This window comes from Ornithorhynchus anatinus, chromosome 2, assembly GCF_004115215.2.
Source record: "Ornithorhynchus anatinus isolate Pmale09 chromosome 2, mOrnAna1.pri.v4, whole genome shotgun sequence".
NCBI lineage: Eukaryota > Metazoa > Chordata > Mammalia > Monotremata > Ornithorhynchidae > Ornithorhynchus > Ornithorhynchus anatinus.
This window is the reverse complement of record NC_041729.1, coordinates 171,465,397-171,484,317: the sequence shown is the minus strand read 5'-3', so window position 1 is coordinate 171,484,317 and position 18,921 is coordinate 171,465,397. Positions and strand designations below refer to the sequence as shown.

General features: G+C 52.3%; 1 protein-coding gene across 1 annotated transcript in view; it reads right to left on the bottom strand.

Annotated features, from left to right (window-relative positions):
• LOC100093611 (maltase-glucoamylase, intestinal) overlaps positions 1–18,921 on the bottom strand; it is a 105,635-nt gene that overhangs the window by 10,886 nt on the left and 75,828 nt on the right. The window contains 27 exon segments of the mRNA XM_029047544.2: positions 286–402; positions 509–543; positions 898–1,031; positions 1,263–1,401; positions 2,312–2,396; positions 3,579–3,713; positions 4,047–4,109; positions 4,456–4,566; positions 4,659–4,787; positions 5,115–5,240; positions 5,341–5,453; positions 8,229–8,325; positions 8,752–8,920; positions 9,268–9,422; positions 9,655–9,849; positions 11,655–11,807; positions 12,028–12,198; positions 13,861–13,910; positions 14,486–14,574; positions 16,065–16,189; positions 16,511–16,567; positions 16,683–16,767; positions 17,573–17,718; positions 17,899–17,901; positions 18,033–18,149; positions 18,257–18,291; positions 18,732–18,865. Of these exon segments, the coding sequence (XP_028903377.1) occupies positions 286–402; positions 509–543; positions 898–1,031; positions 1,263–1,401; positions 2,312–2,396; positions 3,579–3,713; positions 4,047–4,109; positions 4,456–4,566; positions 4,659–4,787; positions 5,115–5,240; positions 5,341–5,453; positions 8,229–8,325; positions 8,752–8,920; positions 9,268–9,422; positions 9,655–9,849; positions 11,655–11,807; positions 12,028–12,198; positions 13,861–13,910; positions 14,486–14,574; positions 16,065–16,189; positions 16,511–16,567; positions 16,683–16,767; positions 17,573–17,718; positions 17,899–17,901; positions 18,033–18,149; positions 18,257–18,291; positions 18,732–18,865 (2,968 nt within the window).

The window sequence follows — 18,921 nt, the reverse complement described above, 5'->3', positions numbered from 1 at the left end:
CCCCCAGCGAAGCAGAGACTGGCTGGGGGAGATGAGGCAGGATGACCAGTCAGGCCCAGGAGATAAGAAAATTGGGCCTGGTCTGGATTCATGCCTGTCAGTCAATCGTAGATGAGAACCCAGATCTGACCCTCTGACGCTACGGCTCTGGTCCTGGGTTGGCGTGAGGAGCAGCATCTGACTCTGAGGTGGGTCCTTGGGGGAGGGCAGAAGAGGGGAGGCGAAGCCAGGCTGCGGGCCCAGAGGGGCAGCAAGGGAGAGGGTCAGAGGGCAGGTGGGCCCCACCTTGGTGCCAATGGTGTTATGGTTGCGGGAGAAGGGGTAGAAGGCCCCCAGCTGCATCCAGCGGGCACACATCTCGTAGTCTGCATCATTGAAGAACCCACAGATGTCTGCTCCCGTCTGCAGTGATACAGACAATGGGAATTAGATCCAAGTGGATATTATCAGACCCTGCACTGGGGGCAGGGGGCACAAAACTCTTATATGAGGAGAGGGTGGGGCTTACATAGGGGATCCCGAAGAGGCTGAACTCCATCATACCTGAAACGAGAGTACACACCTGACTCAGGCCTTACTCTTTGGGGGATTTCATCAGTCTGGACATCTCGTCCGTATCTGATGAATGGAGACCATTTCCCAGTGGCAGCCCAGATCCAGCCAAGCCCTGTCCCAGATCAGTCCCAGTCCAGCCCCACCCAGCCCCTACCAGGCCCAGCTCCATCCATGGCCAGCCCTAGCCAATACACTCGGGAATAAGAGGTACATCAATAGGACCTGACACAGCCACCCTCCTGAGCACGATTTCCTTGTGTGCACAGACAATGTCGAGACGGGGCTGTCTGGCCTGGAGCACAGACACAGCTGCTGCCCTCCCCTTGGACAGGGCCCACGCACCAATGATGGACTTCCCCAGCTGGTCCCACGCCGCCGTGTTGTCCCCAAGCCAGTGTCCACCCCAGCGCCCGGCCGAGGGGAACGTCGAGCGGCTGATGACCAGGCCCCGCTGCCCCGTGGCCTCCTGGATGGCACTGATCCAGGTGGGGAAACAGGAAGGAACATGTCACTGTCATTTGAAATGGAGAGTCAGGATGGGAATCCCACTGGGGCAGGTAGGGGAAGGTCCCAGCCAGTGGATGTAGAGGCCTACAGGGTGCAGGGATTGATGGATGGAGAGGTTCCCCCTGTGGAGTCCAGAGCTCCAGGAGAAGGGGTTCCCATTGGGCTTTGGAGACCCTGTTGGGCAGCCGGATTCCACTTACTCATAGGTGGGTTTCATCTGGGACCACCCGTACAGGTTGTGCACGTCGTAGTGCCGCACCGGGGAGCCGTCGGCCAGGAATTGCTGACTCTCCATGCACAGGGTCTTGCTGCTCAGGCCCCGCTCCCTAGAAGCCAAATCTGGGGAACAGACAGGAAACTGAGTAACCCAACAAACCCCAGTCTGTCCCAGCTAATGTCAGTCCATCCATCCACCGAACATCAGGATTTACTGAGCACTTTCTGGGTACAGAATATCATGCTGATGCTTGGGTCTGGATAAGATAAATATGGCTTGGAGCAGGATTCTTCAGGAATCAGGAGTGGGAAGCTGGGGTGTATGTGATCTGAAAGCTGATCAAATCCACTGCCTCTGACAGAGACTGCTCAGGACTGGGCAGTGTCCTCCCCCAACTACCCCTTGACCAGTGTCCATTCATTCAATCGTATTTACTGAGCGCTTATTGTGTGCAGACCACTGTACTAAGAACTTGGAAAGTACAATTCAACAATAAAGAGACTATCCCTGCTCACAACGGGCTTACAGTCTAGAAGGGGAGAGACAGACTTCAAAATGTCCAGATCCAGTGGCCATCCTGATATGGTGCATGCCCGCCAAAGCCCGCAAGAATTCCTTAATCACTATGACCATGGGGTCCCGTGGCTTCGTCCTAGGCAGTGCATGATAGAAACCAACTGGTAGAACCCTGTCACTCTCATGCCCTGAGTTTCTGCATGACCCTGCTGCCCCTGGAACCTCCAGCCATATGATAGCACCACCAGATAAAGGGCTTAAGTAATCACCCCCATAAAACTAGACATCCATAATCCAGGCCCATAAGGCTAGACATGGGCTGGCTGACCTGCACCACAGTGGGTGTGTAGGACCACAGGGGGTTGAGTAGCAACTTCATCCTCAAAATTGAGGCACAGATGGAACTGTTTGGGTCACTTCCTCACCGGGGAGCGAGACCAGGACCCCCAGCCCAATCCAGCACTGGGCATGGGGGGCCCTTTCATGGGTCCCCAGGAGGATGAGCCAAATCCTTACGCGGCATATATGGTGGGTGGTTCAGGGAGTCGTTTCGGCAGCCACCGACAGCACCATTGACAAAGCTGGCTGGCTCGTTCATGTCCTGGGGAGAAAAGGAGGTACCCAGTGAGCTCTGGGAGAAGCTGAGAATGATGTAGGCACAAAGAGCTCTGGGGGGACCTCTGAGGTTCAGGGAGACCAGAGGTACTTCCAAAGTGAGTCTGGGGCCACTTGGGGCCCAGCATTCATTTTCTACCTAGGGAGCATTCAAAATGGAGGGGGACAGAGGAATCGCTCCCAAGCACGTTCTGCGGCCATGGACAATTCCCCACCCCAGGATGGACAGTTCCTCAAGCTGTTCTTTCCAGCTACCAACCCATCCACCAATGGCATCGGCTGAGCACCTGCTGGGTCAGAGCACTCTTCTAAGCCCTTAGAAGAAATGGAGTTAGAAGACACAGTCCCTGCCCTCTAGCAGCTTCCCCCGGGAAGAGTGCGGAGACAGAAAACGAAATAATTTAAGGGTAGAAATGAAAGGAAAAATGGATGAGGAGATAAGAGCAGGTGTGAGTGTTGATGTGGACTTTATTTTTATATTTTACTCTCCCAAGCATTTAATACAGTGCCTTGCACACAGTATGTGCTCAATAAATATGACTGAATGGATGAATGGATGACAGAGGTGCCACAGAGGCCTAAGGCTGTCACTGGTGGAGAAGGTTTGAGGGATGATCGAGGGGGGATGGGATTCAGGCAAGGGAAAGGTTCACTGAGGAAGGTCTCCTGGAGGAGGAGGGATTTCAGAAGGGCTTGGAGGATGAGAAGAGACAAGACTAGTTCTGGCAGATGAGAAGGGAGAGGGCGTTCCAGGGAGAGAGGGAGGAAGGAGCCAGGGGTCAGAGATAGGAGAGTTGGGAATGATGCCAGTTTTATTTTGCAGGATTCAAACCAATCCCATAACAACAGTCAGACCGATCCACATCCCCGAGCACAAGGATACACCTACATGCACACACATCCCCAAAAGAAAAACACCTATGTAATAATAATAATAATAATAATAATAATGTTGGTATTTGTTAAGCGCTTACTATGTGCAGAGCACTGTTCTAAGCACTGGGGTAGACACAGGGGAATCAGGTTGTCCCACGTGGGGCTCACAGTCTTAATCCCCATTTTACAGATGAGGGAACTGAGGCACAGAGAAGTTAAGTGACTTGCCCACAGTCACACAGACACACACCAATAAGCACACACACATAGGCAAATGAAAAAGCATACTTACAATCCACAAGCCATCAAACTTGAGGCTCTTGTGGGGTTCCAGTGAGTTGGTGTGCAGTTCCAAGATTTCTCTTTTCCACCAGGCAGCTGTCGAGTTGCGGAAAAAGTCTGGGAAGGCCACATGAGCCCGATACAGCTGCCGAGAGACATCATAAACATCAGAACTGAAGACCATTTGGCTCACGTGAAGTTAGGATTCTGCCCCTAGTACTAGTTCGGAACCACTGGTCCCCCGAATGTCACTCCATTTGACATCTTCAGAGCAGGAGGCAGTGACAAGGGCATATCTGCTGAGGGGGCAGACCTGCTCATGCCCAGTGTTGACTGGCTGGACATGGCAAAGGAAGAGACCTAGAGCCCTTAACTGTCCCGCAGCACCATAACCCACTGAATGCTGCCCTGTGCCCACTGCCCACCAAACTCAAACCACCACCCATGACCCAACACAGGGTCTCAAAATCCCAGTTACCTCAACTTGGGTCTCCCAGTCAAGAGATCCATTCACCATGACGTTGGGATAATCTGGCCACACCTGCAGTGAAGCGGGGGTGAGAGAGAGAGAGAGAGAGACCGAGAGAGACAGAAAGAGAACTTCCATGATAGCCTGAAAAATGAAGTGATCTACTTCCAGATCTGAAGCAAGAAAGGACACCGGATCATGCTGTATCCCCTGCACTCTTTCCATCCAGCTCTCAATACCTCCTTCCCCACTCCATATATCGCTCTCCGCATTCACGTAGATTCCACTTTCCATTGTCACAACCGGCCTGGGTTTGGTTTCTGGTTTCCCTGCATAGCTGAGCCAGATCACCCCCAGTCCTCTGGCTGGACAGCCCCTCCCGGTCTGGTGGGGTTCCCACCCTGGTCTCTGGCCATACCTTTCCCCAAGCGATGTCACTGCCATCCGGCCACCGGATGAAGACGTCGTCCTGCTGTCCCCGGGTGAATGCGGGATACGGTTTTGTCTCATTGCCCGAGATGGCGGGATCCTGGGGTTGGAGGAGAGCATCTGAGGTCGGGGCCGCCCCGAGCTGGGCCCTGGCGAGGCTGGGCCTCAGTTTCCCCTGTCACAGTCACTCACCAGGATGAGAATGACTCTCATACCCGCAGTCTTCATGCGGTCAATCAAGGCGGGGAAGCCGGCAAAATGAGGGCTGAGTGTGAAGTCCAGCTGCCGCTCCATGTAATCGATGTCTGAGTACTGCACATCCTGCGCAGATGGAGCGAGGGAGACTCTCACGCTCAAGGCCTGACAGCCCAGCCCAGCAGACCAGCCCCACTTACCGGTCAGGCCATCCTGTCTCCACCCTGTTCCCCTGAAGGGGCAGAACTGACCATATTGTGGTCAGGACCCACATGGAAGAAAAGCTCGGCTTCACGGGACGCGGCTAAGCGCAATTGAGAATGAGGTCCCCTGCGTGTGCATATGTGTGTCTGGAGGCATGTCCCACTGTCCTGCTTCAGGGCTCACAATCAGGACATGGAGAGAAAAAAAACAGCCAGAGAGAGAAAGTTCCCACAGGTCCAGGTCACGTACATAGGGGATCTTTGCTGCCACCATCTGGTCGTACAGCTCTGCTATCTCCGAGTCATTCTGGTATCCATAGCGACATAACTGGAAGCCCAGAGCCCAGTACGGTGGCATCGCTGGCCGTCCGATCAGCTAGGAGAGAAAATGGGAAGTATGTTACCCACAAGACCCTCGGGAGGGATGGTTGTGGGGAGCAGTGCCATCAAAATGGTGGCAGCAACAGGAAACATACCTCGGTATACTGCTGGGTCACCAGCTCTGGAGTTGGGCCCAAGACCACAAAAAAGTCCAGAATCCCTCCAGTTGTGCGGTAGGTCAGTGCTGGTGTAGGCTGGAGTGTAACATCTGGGACAAAGGGCAAAGGGTCAGCAACATCACGGGGCCACAATATAAGTGTGAGAAGCCCCCTAACAGTTTGCTATGGCACACACAAGGGGTCATGTGAAAGCCCACTCTGACACAGAAACAGGAATCTTGAGGGATCATACAGTGACAAAACCACAAGAAGCCCCATGGCATGCGGCCTAAGGCGAGTACTTGAGAAGCCATGAACCAGCGAGCTACAGAACAAACACATATTATGTCATGCAACGTGCAGGTGAATTCATATACCACAGCAAACAAATGTGAAGCCATGTGTCCTGTGGCCACAGCATCCATTTAAGAAACGATGAGTGATTGTACCAAGGCATGCATATACAAGAAGCTAATAATGATCACGCCAATGCAAATGAACACACTGATACATGTTTACATGGATGCCACTGCACCCACAGAGAAACCACAAGCGATGATATCAAGGCACACAGACACGAGAAGCCACGAGCCTCAGTCCCTCCCAACTCCTGCGCCTTCTTCAACTCTCCCATAACTCCCAGCAGTATCTCATGAGATCTCCTGCCTACTTTCAAAACCCACTCACTCTACCTGCACCTCCAATTGTATCATACTATATTATAATTAGCCTGATCATCATTATTATTATACTATAATTATTATATATTATAAATGTTAAAATTATATTCTTTCTATATTTCTAGACTGTAAGCCGGTTGTGAGCAGGGATTGTCTCTCTTTATTGGTGTATTGTACTTTCCGAGTGCTTAGTAAAGTGCTCGCATACAATAAGTGATTAATAAATGATTGAATGAATGAAGAATTATTTATATTAATGCCCGTCTCCCCCTCTAGAGTGTAAGCCTGCTGTGGGTAAGTACTATGTCTGTTTACTGTTGTAGTGTATTCTCTCAAGCACGGAGTAATGTGCTCTGCACACAGTAAATGCTCAATAAATGTGATTGACCGACTGATTCCCATCACTTTGCACTATATCAAAAATATGATTGACTAAGTGATTGACTAACCCCTATCATCTAGCACTTTATCAAAACACTTGCCCCCTTCCTTACCTCCCTAACCTCCATGTTCAACTGTTCCTTCTCCAAAGCTTCTTCCCACTGCTTTCAAACATATCCCTGTCTCCCGATCCTAAAAAACCCTTTCCTTGACCCCATAGCTCCCTCAAATTATTGCCCCATCTCCCTCCTACCATTCCTCTCCAAACTCCTTGAGTGAGTTTGTCTACATCAGGTGTCTCAAGTTCATATCCTACAATTCTCTCCTTGACGCCCTCCAATCTAGCTTCTATTCCCCTTACTCCACAGAAATGTCTTCTCAAAGGTGACAAATGATCTCCTCCTTGCCAAATCCAACAGCCTATATTTCATCCTAATCCTCCTCAATATTTCAGCTGCATTAGACATTGCCGACCATCCCCTTTTCCTGGAAACTTATCCAACTTCGGCTTCAAAGACACAGTCCTCTCCTGGTTCTTCTCCTCTCTGGCTACTCATTCTCAGTCTCTTTTCATGGGCTCCTCCTCTACCTCCCACTTCTTAACTGTGGGTGTCCCTTAAGATACAGTTCTGGGTCTGCTTCTATTCTCCATCTATACCCACTCTCTTGGAGAACTCATTCACTCATGTGGCTTAAATTACCACCTCTATGAGGATGATTTTCAAATCTACATATCCAGCTTTGATCTCTCTCCCTCTCTGCAGTCTCACATTTCCCCTGCCTTTAAGACATCTCTAATTAAAGATGTCCCACCATCACCTCAAACTTTACATATCTAAAACAGAACTCCTTAACTTCCCACCCAAATCCTGTCTTTCCTGACATTTCCATCACTGAAGACAGCACCACCATTCTTCTTCTCTCACCAGCCCATAACCTTGCTTTTACCCATGATTCCTCTCTCTCAACCCATATGCTCAGTCCATTACTTAATCCTGTCAGTTCAACCTTCACAACATTGCCAAAATCTGCCCTTTCATCTCCATCCAAACTGCTACCACATTAGTCTAAGCACTCATCTTATCCCAACTTGATTACTGTATTAGCCTCCTCACTGACCTCCCTGTCTCCTGCCTCTCCCCACTCCAGTCCATATTTCACTCTGCTGCCCAGATCGTTTTTCTATTAAAATGTTCAGGCCATGTTCCCCACTCCTCAAGAACCCTCGTGGTTGCCCATCCACTTCCGCATCAAAAAGAAACTCCTTACCACTAGCTTTACAGTTCTCAATCACCTTGACCCTCCTACCTCACCTCACTACTCTCCTACAACCCAGCCTGCACACTTTGCTCCTCTACTGCTGACCTTCTCACTGTACTTCAATCACATCTATTTTGCCGGCGACCTCTCATCCAAGTCCTGCCTCTGTCCTGGAACATCCTATCTCTTCATATATGACAATTACTCTCCCCATCTTCAAAGCCTTATTGAAGGCATATCTCCTCCAAGAGGCCTTCCAGACCAAACCCTCTTTTCCTCTTCCACTCCCTTCTGTGTCACCCTGACTTGCTCCGTTTATTCATCTCCCCTCCCAGCCCCACAACACTTATATACATATCTGTAATTTTATTTATGCATATTAATATCTGTCTCCTCTAACTGAAAGTTCATTGTGGGTGGGATTATGCCTGATATATTGTTATTTATACCCTTCCAAGCACTTAGTGCAGTGCTCGTCACATAGCAAGTGCTCAATAAACACAACTGATTGACAGGCTGACTGAAGAGCCAGGGCTCCCGGGTGCCCGAGGCCAAGTGTCTCACCCATAGCATTGCTGTTGAGCAGGAGCACACCGTGGGCATGGCCATCCTCCTCCAGCGCCATGTAGTAGGGGTGAACGCCGTACGAGTTCTGCTTGTACTGGGGACAGACGGAGAGTGGCATGCTGGATGATGGCTGCTCCAACACCTTGCAGCCCTCAGTGAAACCTCACCCAAAAGGATGCCTCCCACATCTTGCTCATGTCTGACTCCTGGTCACAAGAACATGGCTCCCCGGGAGACCTCACCCCCAGCGCACCGGCATCGTCACCCACATCTACTGATGCGCTGGGTGTGGAGGGAGCACAGACAGAATCCCCCATCCAACCCTGGAGCTCCCCGGGGCCAGGGGAGCCTTGGTCCTTCCCTCTGTAAGATGATGGGCTTTAGCTCATCACCGTTGGTCCTGCCAGGGAATCCAGGGCCCAGGGAACCCAAGAGAGGCAATGGAGAGGGTGACCAGTGTGGGAGACCCGCACTGAGAAGTCCGGGCTGGAGGGCCGGGCCCATGTCCCTCCGTCCTCACCCCCGGGGGCTGATCCCGTGAGAACATCCCCCAGGTGTGCCAGTCCAGGTCCTGGCGGAAGGTCCGGTGCTCCGTCTCCCCGAAGCCATAGATGTAGCGGGAGGGCAGGCGGGTGGAGATGCGCAGGAACAGGTCATTGAACGTGAAACCGGGGAGTTGCGAGTCCCAGCTGCCACACAAAACCAGCAGCAGCCTCAGCCCCAGCCTCTGTTTAGGCCTTAGGTCTGCCTCAACCCCAACATCAGTTGATTCCTCATCCTCCTTCTCAGCCTTGACATCAGTCACCCTACAGCCCTCACCTCAGCCCCAACATCAGCCCCCACCTCAACACTCTTCCAGCTCCTGCATAGCCCTCAGAGCCCACCAAGGGCTGAGGGGCTGTAGAGGGAAGTCCCCAGAGGATTCTCTTTATCCCACCAAGGCCTACAGAACCATCTCTCATCACAACAGGGAACATTCAGATCCCAAATCAGCCTCTGCCACCCCCTTCTCTGTCCTCCCCTTGGAGACTCTCACATCACCGTGCCGGTGCTCCTGCGTCTGATTTCGATCCCAAAGGGGTCATCCTTAATGAAGACATCATACAGTTGGGCCTCGGCAGTCCTGGCTGGAGGGTGGGGAATGTTCAGGGGCACCGGAACTTCGTACCTCCGGCTGCTGGGGTCAGAGATCTAGGCCAGAGATAAAACCGTCAGTGCCAGCACGCAGCTCATGGAAGGGGCTCAGATGCTACTGCTCGTGCTGATAAGTCTTTGCCCACAGTCCCTCCCATATGACCATAGTGCAGACGGGATCTCCCAACGCTTCCTGCAGCACTGGACATGCCAGGCTGCTGGTCCGTCTTTTAGGGCTGGGGTTAGGGTTACAGGAGGAAGAAAATGGCAGCCCAGGGCCACAGGCTACCTTAAACTGCAGCAGGTGGTCATGATGGAAGGTCACGTCCAGGCGGAGGGGGCTTATGGGAGTGGAGGGCAGGTGATTGGGCTCGGCACTTCGGGTGAGGTCAGCGGTGATGCCAGTTGCGCTATACTGGATGTTCTGGGCGGTGTAGTAGTTCTTGGTGATGTAGCAGAAAGGGACCCCTGGAGTGCTGGTTGGCTGAAAGACAGAGCCACTGCTATCCTCTGATGCCAGACCTTGGGACTCAGGGGTCTCCAGTCACTTATCCTATCTGACCTTGGGACTCTGGGGTCTCCAGTCACTTATCCTACCCTACCTTGATTACTGTAACAGTCTCCTTGCTGACCTCCCAGCCTCCTGTCTCCCCTTACTTCAGTCCATACTTCACTCTGCTGCCCAGATCATTCTTCTACAAAAACGTTCATGACACATTTCCCCATTTGTCAAAAAACTCCAGTCGTTGCCCATCCACCTCCACATCAAACAAAAACTCCTCACCATTGGCTTCAAAGCAGTCAATCACCTTCGCCCTTCCTACCTCACCTTACCACTCTCCTACTACAACCCTGCCTGCACATTTTGCTCTTCTAGTGCTAACCTTCTCAATGTGCCTTGATTTCATCCAAAACAGAGCTCCTTACCTTCACTCTCAAACCCTGCCCTCTCCCAGACTTTCCCATCACCGTAGATGGCACCACAATCTCACAAACCCATAACCTTGGCATTATCCTTGACTCAGCTCTCTCTTTCAACCCACATATCCAATCCTTCACCAAATCCTGTCGGTCTCACTTTTACAACATCGCTAAAATCCCTTTCCTCTTCAACCAAACCGCTACCATGTCAACTCCGTCACTCATCCTATCCTATGTAGATTACTGCGTCAACCTCCTTTCTGACCTCCCAACCTCCTGCCACTCCCCACTCCAGTCCATACTTCACTCCGCTGCCTGGATATCTTTCTATAGAAACGTTCAGGGGATGACACCCCACTCCTAAAAAAATCTCCAGTGGTTGCTTATCCACCTCTGTATCAAACAAAAGCTCCTCACTAATGGTTTTAAACTCTCCATCACTTTGCCTCCTCCTACCTCACCTCGCTTCTCCTTCTACAATGTAGTCCTCTCACTTCACTTCTCTGGTGCTAAACTTCTCACTGTGCCTTGATCTCGCCTGTCTTGCCACTGACCCCGGCCCAGGTCCTACCCCTGGCCTGGAACGCCCTCCCTCCTCAAATCCTCCAGACAAGCACTCTCCCCAACTTCAGAGCCTTACTGAAGGCACAACTCCTCCAAGAGGCTTTCCCAGACTAAGGTCCACTTTTCCTCATCTCTCATTCTCTTCTGCGTCACCCTGATTTGCTTCCTTTGCTCTGCCCCCTCTCCCCGCCTCACAACATTTATGTATACATCTGTAATTTTATTTATTTATATTGATGTCTGTTTACTTCTATTGATGTCTGTATCCCCTCCCCTCCCTGCCCCCAAGACTGTGTGTTCGTTGTGAGCAGGGATTTTCTCTCCTTATTGCTGTACTGTATTTTCCCAAGCGCTTAGTACAATGCTCTGCACACAGTAAGCCCTTAATAAATACAATTGAATGAATGAATGAATGCTGTCAACCCCTCTCCCAAGTTCTGCCTTTGGACAGGAAAGCCCTCCCTCTTCAAATCAGACAATTACTCTTCCCCTCTTAAAATCTTATTGAAGGCACATCTCCTCCAAGAGGCTTTCCCTGACTAAGTCTCCCTTTCCTCTTACCCCACTCTCTTCTTCGTCACTTTGACTTGCTCCCTTTGTTCTTCCTCCCCTTCCAGCCCACAGCACTTATGTACAAATCTGTAATTTATTTATTTATATTAATGTCTGTCTCCCTTCCTCTAGGCTGTAAGTTCATTGAGGGCAGGGAATATGGCTGTTTATTGTTGTATTTTACTCTCCCAAGTGCTTAGTACAGTGCTCTGCACACAGAAAGTGCTCAATAAATATGACTGAATGAATTACCTCCCAGAGGCAGCCCCGCTGTTGGCAGTTTTTCTCAGAGGCACTGTGTTCTTCGGGGTAGCAGTCGATCTTTGTCAGATCACTGACCTTCAAGCTCCATTCCACCCTGTAGGCCTCTCCCAGTTCCAGACGCAGCCCCGTGATGCGGGCGACCTGGGGGCAGACAGATGGGAGGACGGAGATGAGTGCACACGGATGTCTGCTCTCCTTGAGGCCCCAGCATGGCTGGTCTTCCCAGGGATGTGGTCTGGCCACAAGGCAATTTGCTGCCCAGAGGAAATGTGAAGCATTGGCAATGGCAGGATCCCAAGGAAGGATCATTCTTGGTCAATGCAGCCCAGCCTCCTGGCTCCCTGGGGAGGAAGACTGTCACCTTATTCACAGGATCATAGCTTGTGATGGGCACTGTCGAGAGTGGGACCCCGTTCTGCTTCACTGTGATGTTGACCGGTTCCAAGTCCAGCCCGAAGATCTTAATCTCCTGAAAGGCAAGCCTGTTCGGATCCGAGAATCCCCGGTGGAGAACGTGCACTTCCATGTGACCCTGAAAGATGGAAGTGGGGACTGGGCTTCAGTCAAGGCTGTATTGCCCTCCTGCAAGTCATGAGCCAGCCCGCTTCCTGTCAGTTCTCACTGACCCCGTGGTTGGCCTGCCCTCCTACTTCCCCCCAGGCTCCTTGGCCTCCTTCCCCTACTCACAACACCCTCCACCACTGAACGTTCCCACTCATCGATGTCCTCCCTCTTTGATCCTCCCCTAACTCCATCCCCCATTGACCTTCTCCTCCCTGATCCTCGCCCAGTATCCAGCCCCACACCCACTCCCAGTGTTTCAGATTTCCTCGACGTTAAACCAAATTTTCTCTGCCTCTGTCAATGGGCTGTCTGTGCCTTCCTGCAGCCAATTCTCCCCATGGCAGTAGAGAAGCTGCCCCAAGAAAAGGGTAGTTAACTTCCCAAGGACACCAGCCAAGACCAGCCCAGACCAGCCTAGAGAAGTCCAGCCCAGTCCAGCCCAGCACAGTCCAGTGCAGCCTTGTCCAGCACAGCCTAGAGAAAACCAGTCAGATCCAGTCCACCCCAGCCTAGCATGAAGAAGCCCATGTTAGGCCAACCTGCAGCCAAAGGACTTTCCCAAAAATTCAGGTAACACCTGAGGGCCCGGCTTCCCCAGCTGAGCCCCACATGAAGCACGTGGGCATATACTGGACCAGATACAGTTCTCCATTCAGGCTGGAAGGAGATGGAAAACCACCCCAGGGCCAAATCTATGCTGCAGTGAACTGGGCAGCTAAATAGTCTGGATCCTCCGGAGGCTATGTTCCCACAGTTCAGAATGTGGCATGGTAAATGGAGAAAGAGGGAGGGAGTGGGGTGAGAGGTGAAGGAGGGGGGTGGTTGAGGAGGTCTATGCCACAACCGGATGGGGATGGCTGGTTGCTAATCTCTGACACTTCCAGAGAGAGATGGCTGGTTGCTAATTTCTGGTACTTCTAGAGAGCAATGGCGGTTGCTAATCTCTCGCACTTCTGGAGAGAGATGGTTGGTTGCTATTTGGGGAATTGGGCTGCCCTTTATCAGTTCCTGCAGAGTTTCTCTGTGGGAAGCCTGACAGAAACACAGAATATCTTTTCCTGCTACCAGAGATGGGGGTGACCAACTTGGCAATCCCCTCTCTCCTCACTGGCCACCAGCTCCTCAGTTTTTCTCCCATGTCTGTGGGAGTATTCCTGGCCTGGGAATGGATTTCTTTAAAATACCCACCTTTCCCTCCCCTAGCCATTCCCCCCACCCACCTCTTGGGTGGAGGAAGGCCCCAGGTTGAAGACTTGCAGTTACTTGGCCCAGGGCCGAGGCCCAGTCTCCCATTCTCCCTCTGGGCAGTCTGCTTGGCCCTGAGCTGGTGAGAAAGCTCTTCCTACTCATGAACCCATAAGTAGGAATCTTCGGACATTGGAATTGGCTGCAGTAATCAGCAGGAATAAAGAACTCAGCAGAACCCTCCCTCCTGGCCAGGAGGATCTGGGTGAAACCTCAGGGCTTTGAAACATTACAAGGATAGGTCTCTGTGGAGATGGGGAGGATACTGGGAAACTACAGATGCCTTGTGATGCCCCTGGGTACTCAGTATCCCTACAAACTGGAGGGGCAAAACCAATATCCCATGTGGCCACAGAAATCCCATGTGGCCATAGAACCCACTTACCCGGCTGGCAGAGAAGGCTGATAAATGGTAATTCCCACTTTCATACGTGTCTGAAAAAGATCAGGAAGAGAAGTGGATTCCTTCCCCACACCACAGAGTGGAACCACTTCAGACCCAGAGGAAAGGTTCTATTCTGTGTGGGGGTAGGCTGGGAGAATGGTGCAGGTGCTGGTGGGAATGGGATGGGTTGGAGTGCAAGAGAGGGCTGGGGGCTTTTGGTATAGGTGGAAGAGGGGTGGAATGCAACATGGTTGACTCTGTGGGTGACGGTGTAGATGGCAGAGAAGGAGGAGAGCAGGCGATTGGCCGCCTGTCTTCAAAGGCTGGTTAGACTCCAGAGCCATCTGGTCTTGGAGGGCAAGGATGGGTGATTGACCCTTCCGAAGCTGGGACAGTTAGCCACTGATTGGCTTTAAGATTTCCAGAGTCTGGGGAAGCCCTGGGCAGCCTGGTGCCGGGGGAAGAGATGTTGCTGCAGCAGGTTCTGAGTGAATACACAGATGGGAAGGGTGTGGGGTGTGTTCTGGGAGCAGCCGGAGGGGAGAGTGACCATCAGCCTGGACAAACAAATCCACTAGACCGACCTGGGGGCCCACTCCAGACTGAGCCTCCGGGTGTTGCTTACCGATGCTTTGCCCATCGTCCCAGAACAGCCGCCCTGTGGCCTGTCCATTCTCATCCAATGCAACGAGGAGTCCCAGGGCATTGCGCCGACTGCATGGACCAGAAAACACAGTCATTCACTCATTCAATCATATTTATTAAGTACTTACTGTGTGCAGAGCACTGTACTAAGCGCTTGGAATGTACAATTAGGTAACAGACAGAGACAATCCCTGCCCATTGAGGGCTTACAGTCTAATCGGGGGAGACAGACAGAAAAAAACAATAGCAATAAATACAATCAAGGGGATGTACAACTCATTAACAAAATAAATAGGGTAAAAAAATATATACAAATGAGCACAGTGCTGAGGGGAGTGGAAGGGAGGGGGGAGGAGCAGAGGGAAAGTGAGGAAAGGGGGCTTAGCTAAAGGGAGGTGAAGGGGGCGCAGAGGGAAAAGGGGAAGCTCAGTCTGGGAAGGCCTCTTGGAGGAGGTGAGCTCTCAGTAGGGCTTTGAAGAGGGGAAGAGAGTTAGTTTGGTGGAGGTGAGGAGGGAGGGAATTCCAGGACAGCGGGAGGACATGGACCAGCGGTCGACGGCGGGATAGGCGTTAATGGGGGATGGTGAGGAGGTGAGCAGCAGAGAAGCGAAGCATGCGGGGTGGGCAGTAGAAAGAGAGAAGGGAGGAGAGGTAGGAGGGGGCAAGGTGTTGGAGAGCCTTGAAGCCCAGAGGGAAAAGTTTTTGTTTCGTGTGGAGGTTGATAGGCAACCACTGCAGGATTTTATGGAGGGGAGTGACATGCCCAGAGCGTTACTGCAGGATCTGGGCAGCGGAATGAAGAATAGAGTGGGAGAGACAGGAGGAAGGGAAATCAGAGAGAAGGCTGACACAATAATCCAGCCTGGATATTATGAGAGCCTGTACCAGTAAGATAGCCATTTGGATGGAGAGGAAAGGGCGGATCTTGGCGATATTGTAAAGGGTGAGACCGGCAGGCTTTGGTGACGGACTGGATGTTGGGGGTGAATGAGAGAGCTGAGTCAAGGATGACACCAAGGTTGCGGGCTTGAGAGATGGGAAGGATGGTCGTACCATCCACAGTGACAGGGAAATCAGGAAGAGGACAGGGCTTGGGAGGGAAGATAAGGAGCTCAGTTTAAACAGGGAAAATCCCTTCCCACAATGAGCTCACAGCCTGTGGGGGTAGGGGAGACAGACATCAATACAAATCAATAAAATTACAGATGTATATATATATATAACTGCTTTGGGGCTGGGTTGGGAGGAGAGCAAAGCGAAAAAGTCAAGGTGACACAGAAGGGAGTGGGAGAAGAGGGAAATTGGGGCTTAATCTGGGAAGGCCTCTTTGAGGAGATGTGCCTTCAATAAGACTTTGAGGGGAGTGGGGGAGTAATTGTCTGGTGGATTTCAGGAAATCCCAGCCCATTCCCACCTGGCTACCACAGCATGCACTGACCCACCAGCCTGCTGGACTCTCCCTGGGCAAAAGACAGCAAGAGCCAACTGCAAAGGGGCCGGGAAACCTGCCACCATCCTGGAGCGGGAGGGCCTGCCACTTAGTCTAGCAGAACACACACCTGTAGCGGGTGTTGTTGCCTGGACCCTGGCATGGCAGGATGTGGCCCCCACGGACATGCAGGTTGATGTGGTCCAGGGGCGCTGACAGGTTCCTCCACTGCCCTCTTGATCCCATCTCGGTTCCCTGTAGGGGGAGTCTGGTTCAGGGGGGTGCGCAGAACTCGACTCACCCCACTCCCCCTATACCAGGAGGTTTGGCTGTGTCGTCTCTGCTCTCTCCCAAGCCCAGTGGGCTAGCTTAGTAGAGAAGGTATTGGCAGGTAATGACAGAACCAGAATGCCAACTGCATGGCACCCCGGCTCGTGCACGTGGCATAAGGCCCATCCTACCCTGGGCCCGGAATGAATCACCTGTGCCTCCTGAGCCTTTACTGGATCCCTACTGTGAAACGAGTTTACTACCAAAGTTAATCGACACCAGCTGCTGCACTCCTCAGGCACTCACCGTGTGATAGCTGTACCAGCGAGCTTTGGGGAAATAAGCCAAGACGTGGACTGCATTCTGAAACCCAGAGAAGAGTGTGTGTCATGCACTATACTTTGCAACGACAACATGTTTGTTTAGCATCAAGAAACCAAAGGTCTTTTGGACATGTGAATGGATCCCCTGTACTTACAGCCTTGAGAACGGGGCTGACCAGGAAGGCGGGGCCCAACAGAAACTGCTCGAAGACATCCCAGGACACTGGGTCCTCCACAAACCTGCAGGAGGAAGAGGCACACAAAGCTGAGGCCCCAACATGCCAGGCCTCCTCTCCAAAGAAGTCGGTCCAGCTGACACAGGGACAAACCCTGACTCCCCGTTTTTGTCAAGCCCCTACCAGGCCAGCAAACCCATGAGACAGAGAGGGTTTTGAAGCTAGGAATAACATCCCCTAACTTTACTGGACTCTGCTCAGTCCACTACTCTGCACACAGTAGACTCGAACTCCTTAAGGGCAGGGATTGTGGCGCTTATTTCTATTGGAGTCTGCCAAGTGCACAGCACAGTGCTCTTCATCTAGCGAACATCTTTGAGAGAGAGATTTGAGTAGATACGGATGCAGTTAAGGTTCCTGATTCTCAATCCTGTATCCATTCAGATGTGTCAATGCCCAGAGGACCCTTCAACAAAAATCTGGTTCTGGAGGGTACTTGGGGACTGGGGCGGGAGATCACAGGAAGGGCTCACCAGAGAACAAAATAAATTGGGAACTTTTGGCCAGAGGGTGTGGTAACCAATCACGGAACTTTGCAACAGAGTAGCTATTGATGGGGAGGGTTGAGGGCTGAAATGGGGACATGGTGTGTGTGGTGTTGTGAAGGTAGCAATGGGGATGGAGCATAGTAGACCTTAGTGAAGGAGGTGCGGGGAATTGGATGGGAATATGGGATGCTTTGCTGGAGGAAACTGAGGGTACAGGACTTTGGTATCCACACATGGGGAAGACCTGGGGCTGGACTGGGGACACAGAGAGCATGGTAGAGACAGCAGGGTGTTGGGACAGCAGGGTGTTGTGGTACATACTCGTGAAGCAGTGGACGGACGACGGTGCTGCCGTTCACATGGGCATCGTGCATTAGCGTGTAGAGGTAGGGCAGCAGGGTGTATCTGGTGATGAGTACGTTCCTGGAGAGATCCTCAAAGGTCTTGTTCCAGGCCACTGGGTCTGTCTCTGAAGGTGTGAGGGGAGCACGGGGCTCAGACCACGGCACTGCCACACCGCCCCCGGGGATGCAGAGACTGGCCAGGGAAGATGAGGTGGGAGGATCAGTCCTGCCCAGGAACGAAGAGAACTGCATCTGACTGAACCCGTGCCCGGCAGTATTAGCAGGAAAGAACTCGTCTCCGACCCTCTGACCCAGGTTGGCATGAGGAGCAGCATCTGACTCTGGGGTGGGTCCTCGAGAGAGGGAAGGGAGGCAGAGCTGGGCCACGGGCCTAGGAGGGCAGATGTGGGGAGGGTTGGAGGGCAGGTGGGCCCTACCTTGGTGCCAATGGTGTTGTGGTTGCGGGAGAAGGGGTAAAAGGCCCCCAACTGCATCCAGCGGGCACACATCTCGTAGTCTGCGTCTTTGAAGAACCCGCAGATATCCGCTCCCGTCTGCATGTGACACAGACAGCGGGATTTAGAGGGTAGTGGGCATTACCAGACACTACACTGAGTGCAGGATACATAAAAATCTCAAATGAGGAGAGGACGGGGCTTACATAGGAGATCCCGAAGAGGCTGAACTCCATCATGCCTGAAACGAAAGCATACAGCTGACTTAGACCCTGCTTCTGGGGGCTTCATTCATTCAATAGTATTTATTGAGAGCTTACTATGTGCAGAGCACTGTACTAAGTGCTTGGAATATACAATTCGGCAACAGATAGAGACAATCCCTGCCCAATGATGGGCTTAAAGTCTAATCGATGGGGTTACGGTCTAATCTGGCTTCATCAGCCAGGACATCTCACCCATGTTTGCTGGATGGAGTCCACTTCCCAGCTCTTGCACAAGCCCATTCCAACCCTGGCCCTGACTCAGCCTCCTCACAGCCCTAGCTCAACCCCAACCTAGCCCCTGCCAGGCCCAGCTGTTACATTTGGGAACCAGAGATACATAGAGAAGACCCAGTGTGGCCGCCATCCCGAGCACGTTGAGATGGGGCTGCCCTCCCCATGGACAGGGCCCACGTACCGATGATAGACTTCCCCAGCTGGTCCCATGCCGCAGTGTTGTCCCCGAGCCAGTGTCCTCCCCAGCGCCCCGCTGAGGGGAATGTTGAGCGGCTGATGACCAGGGCCCGCTGCCCTGTGGCCTCTTGGACAGCACTGATTCAGGCAGGAAAACCAGAGGGAACAAGTTAATTCTGTTGGATCCAAGTGAC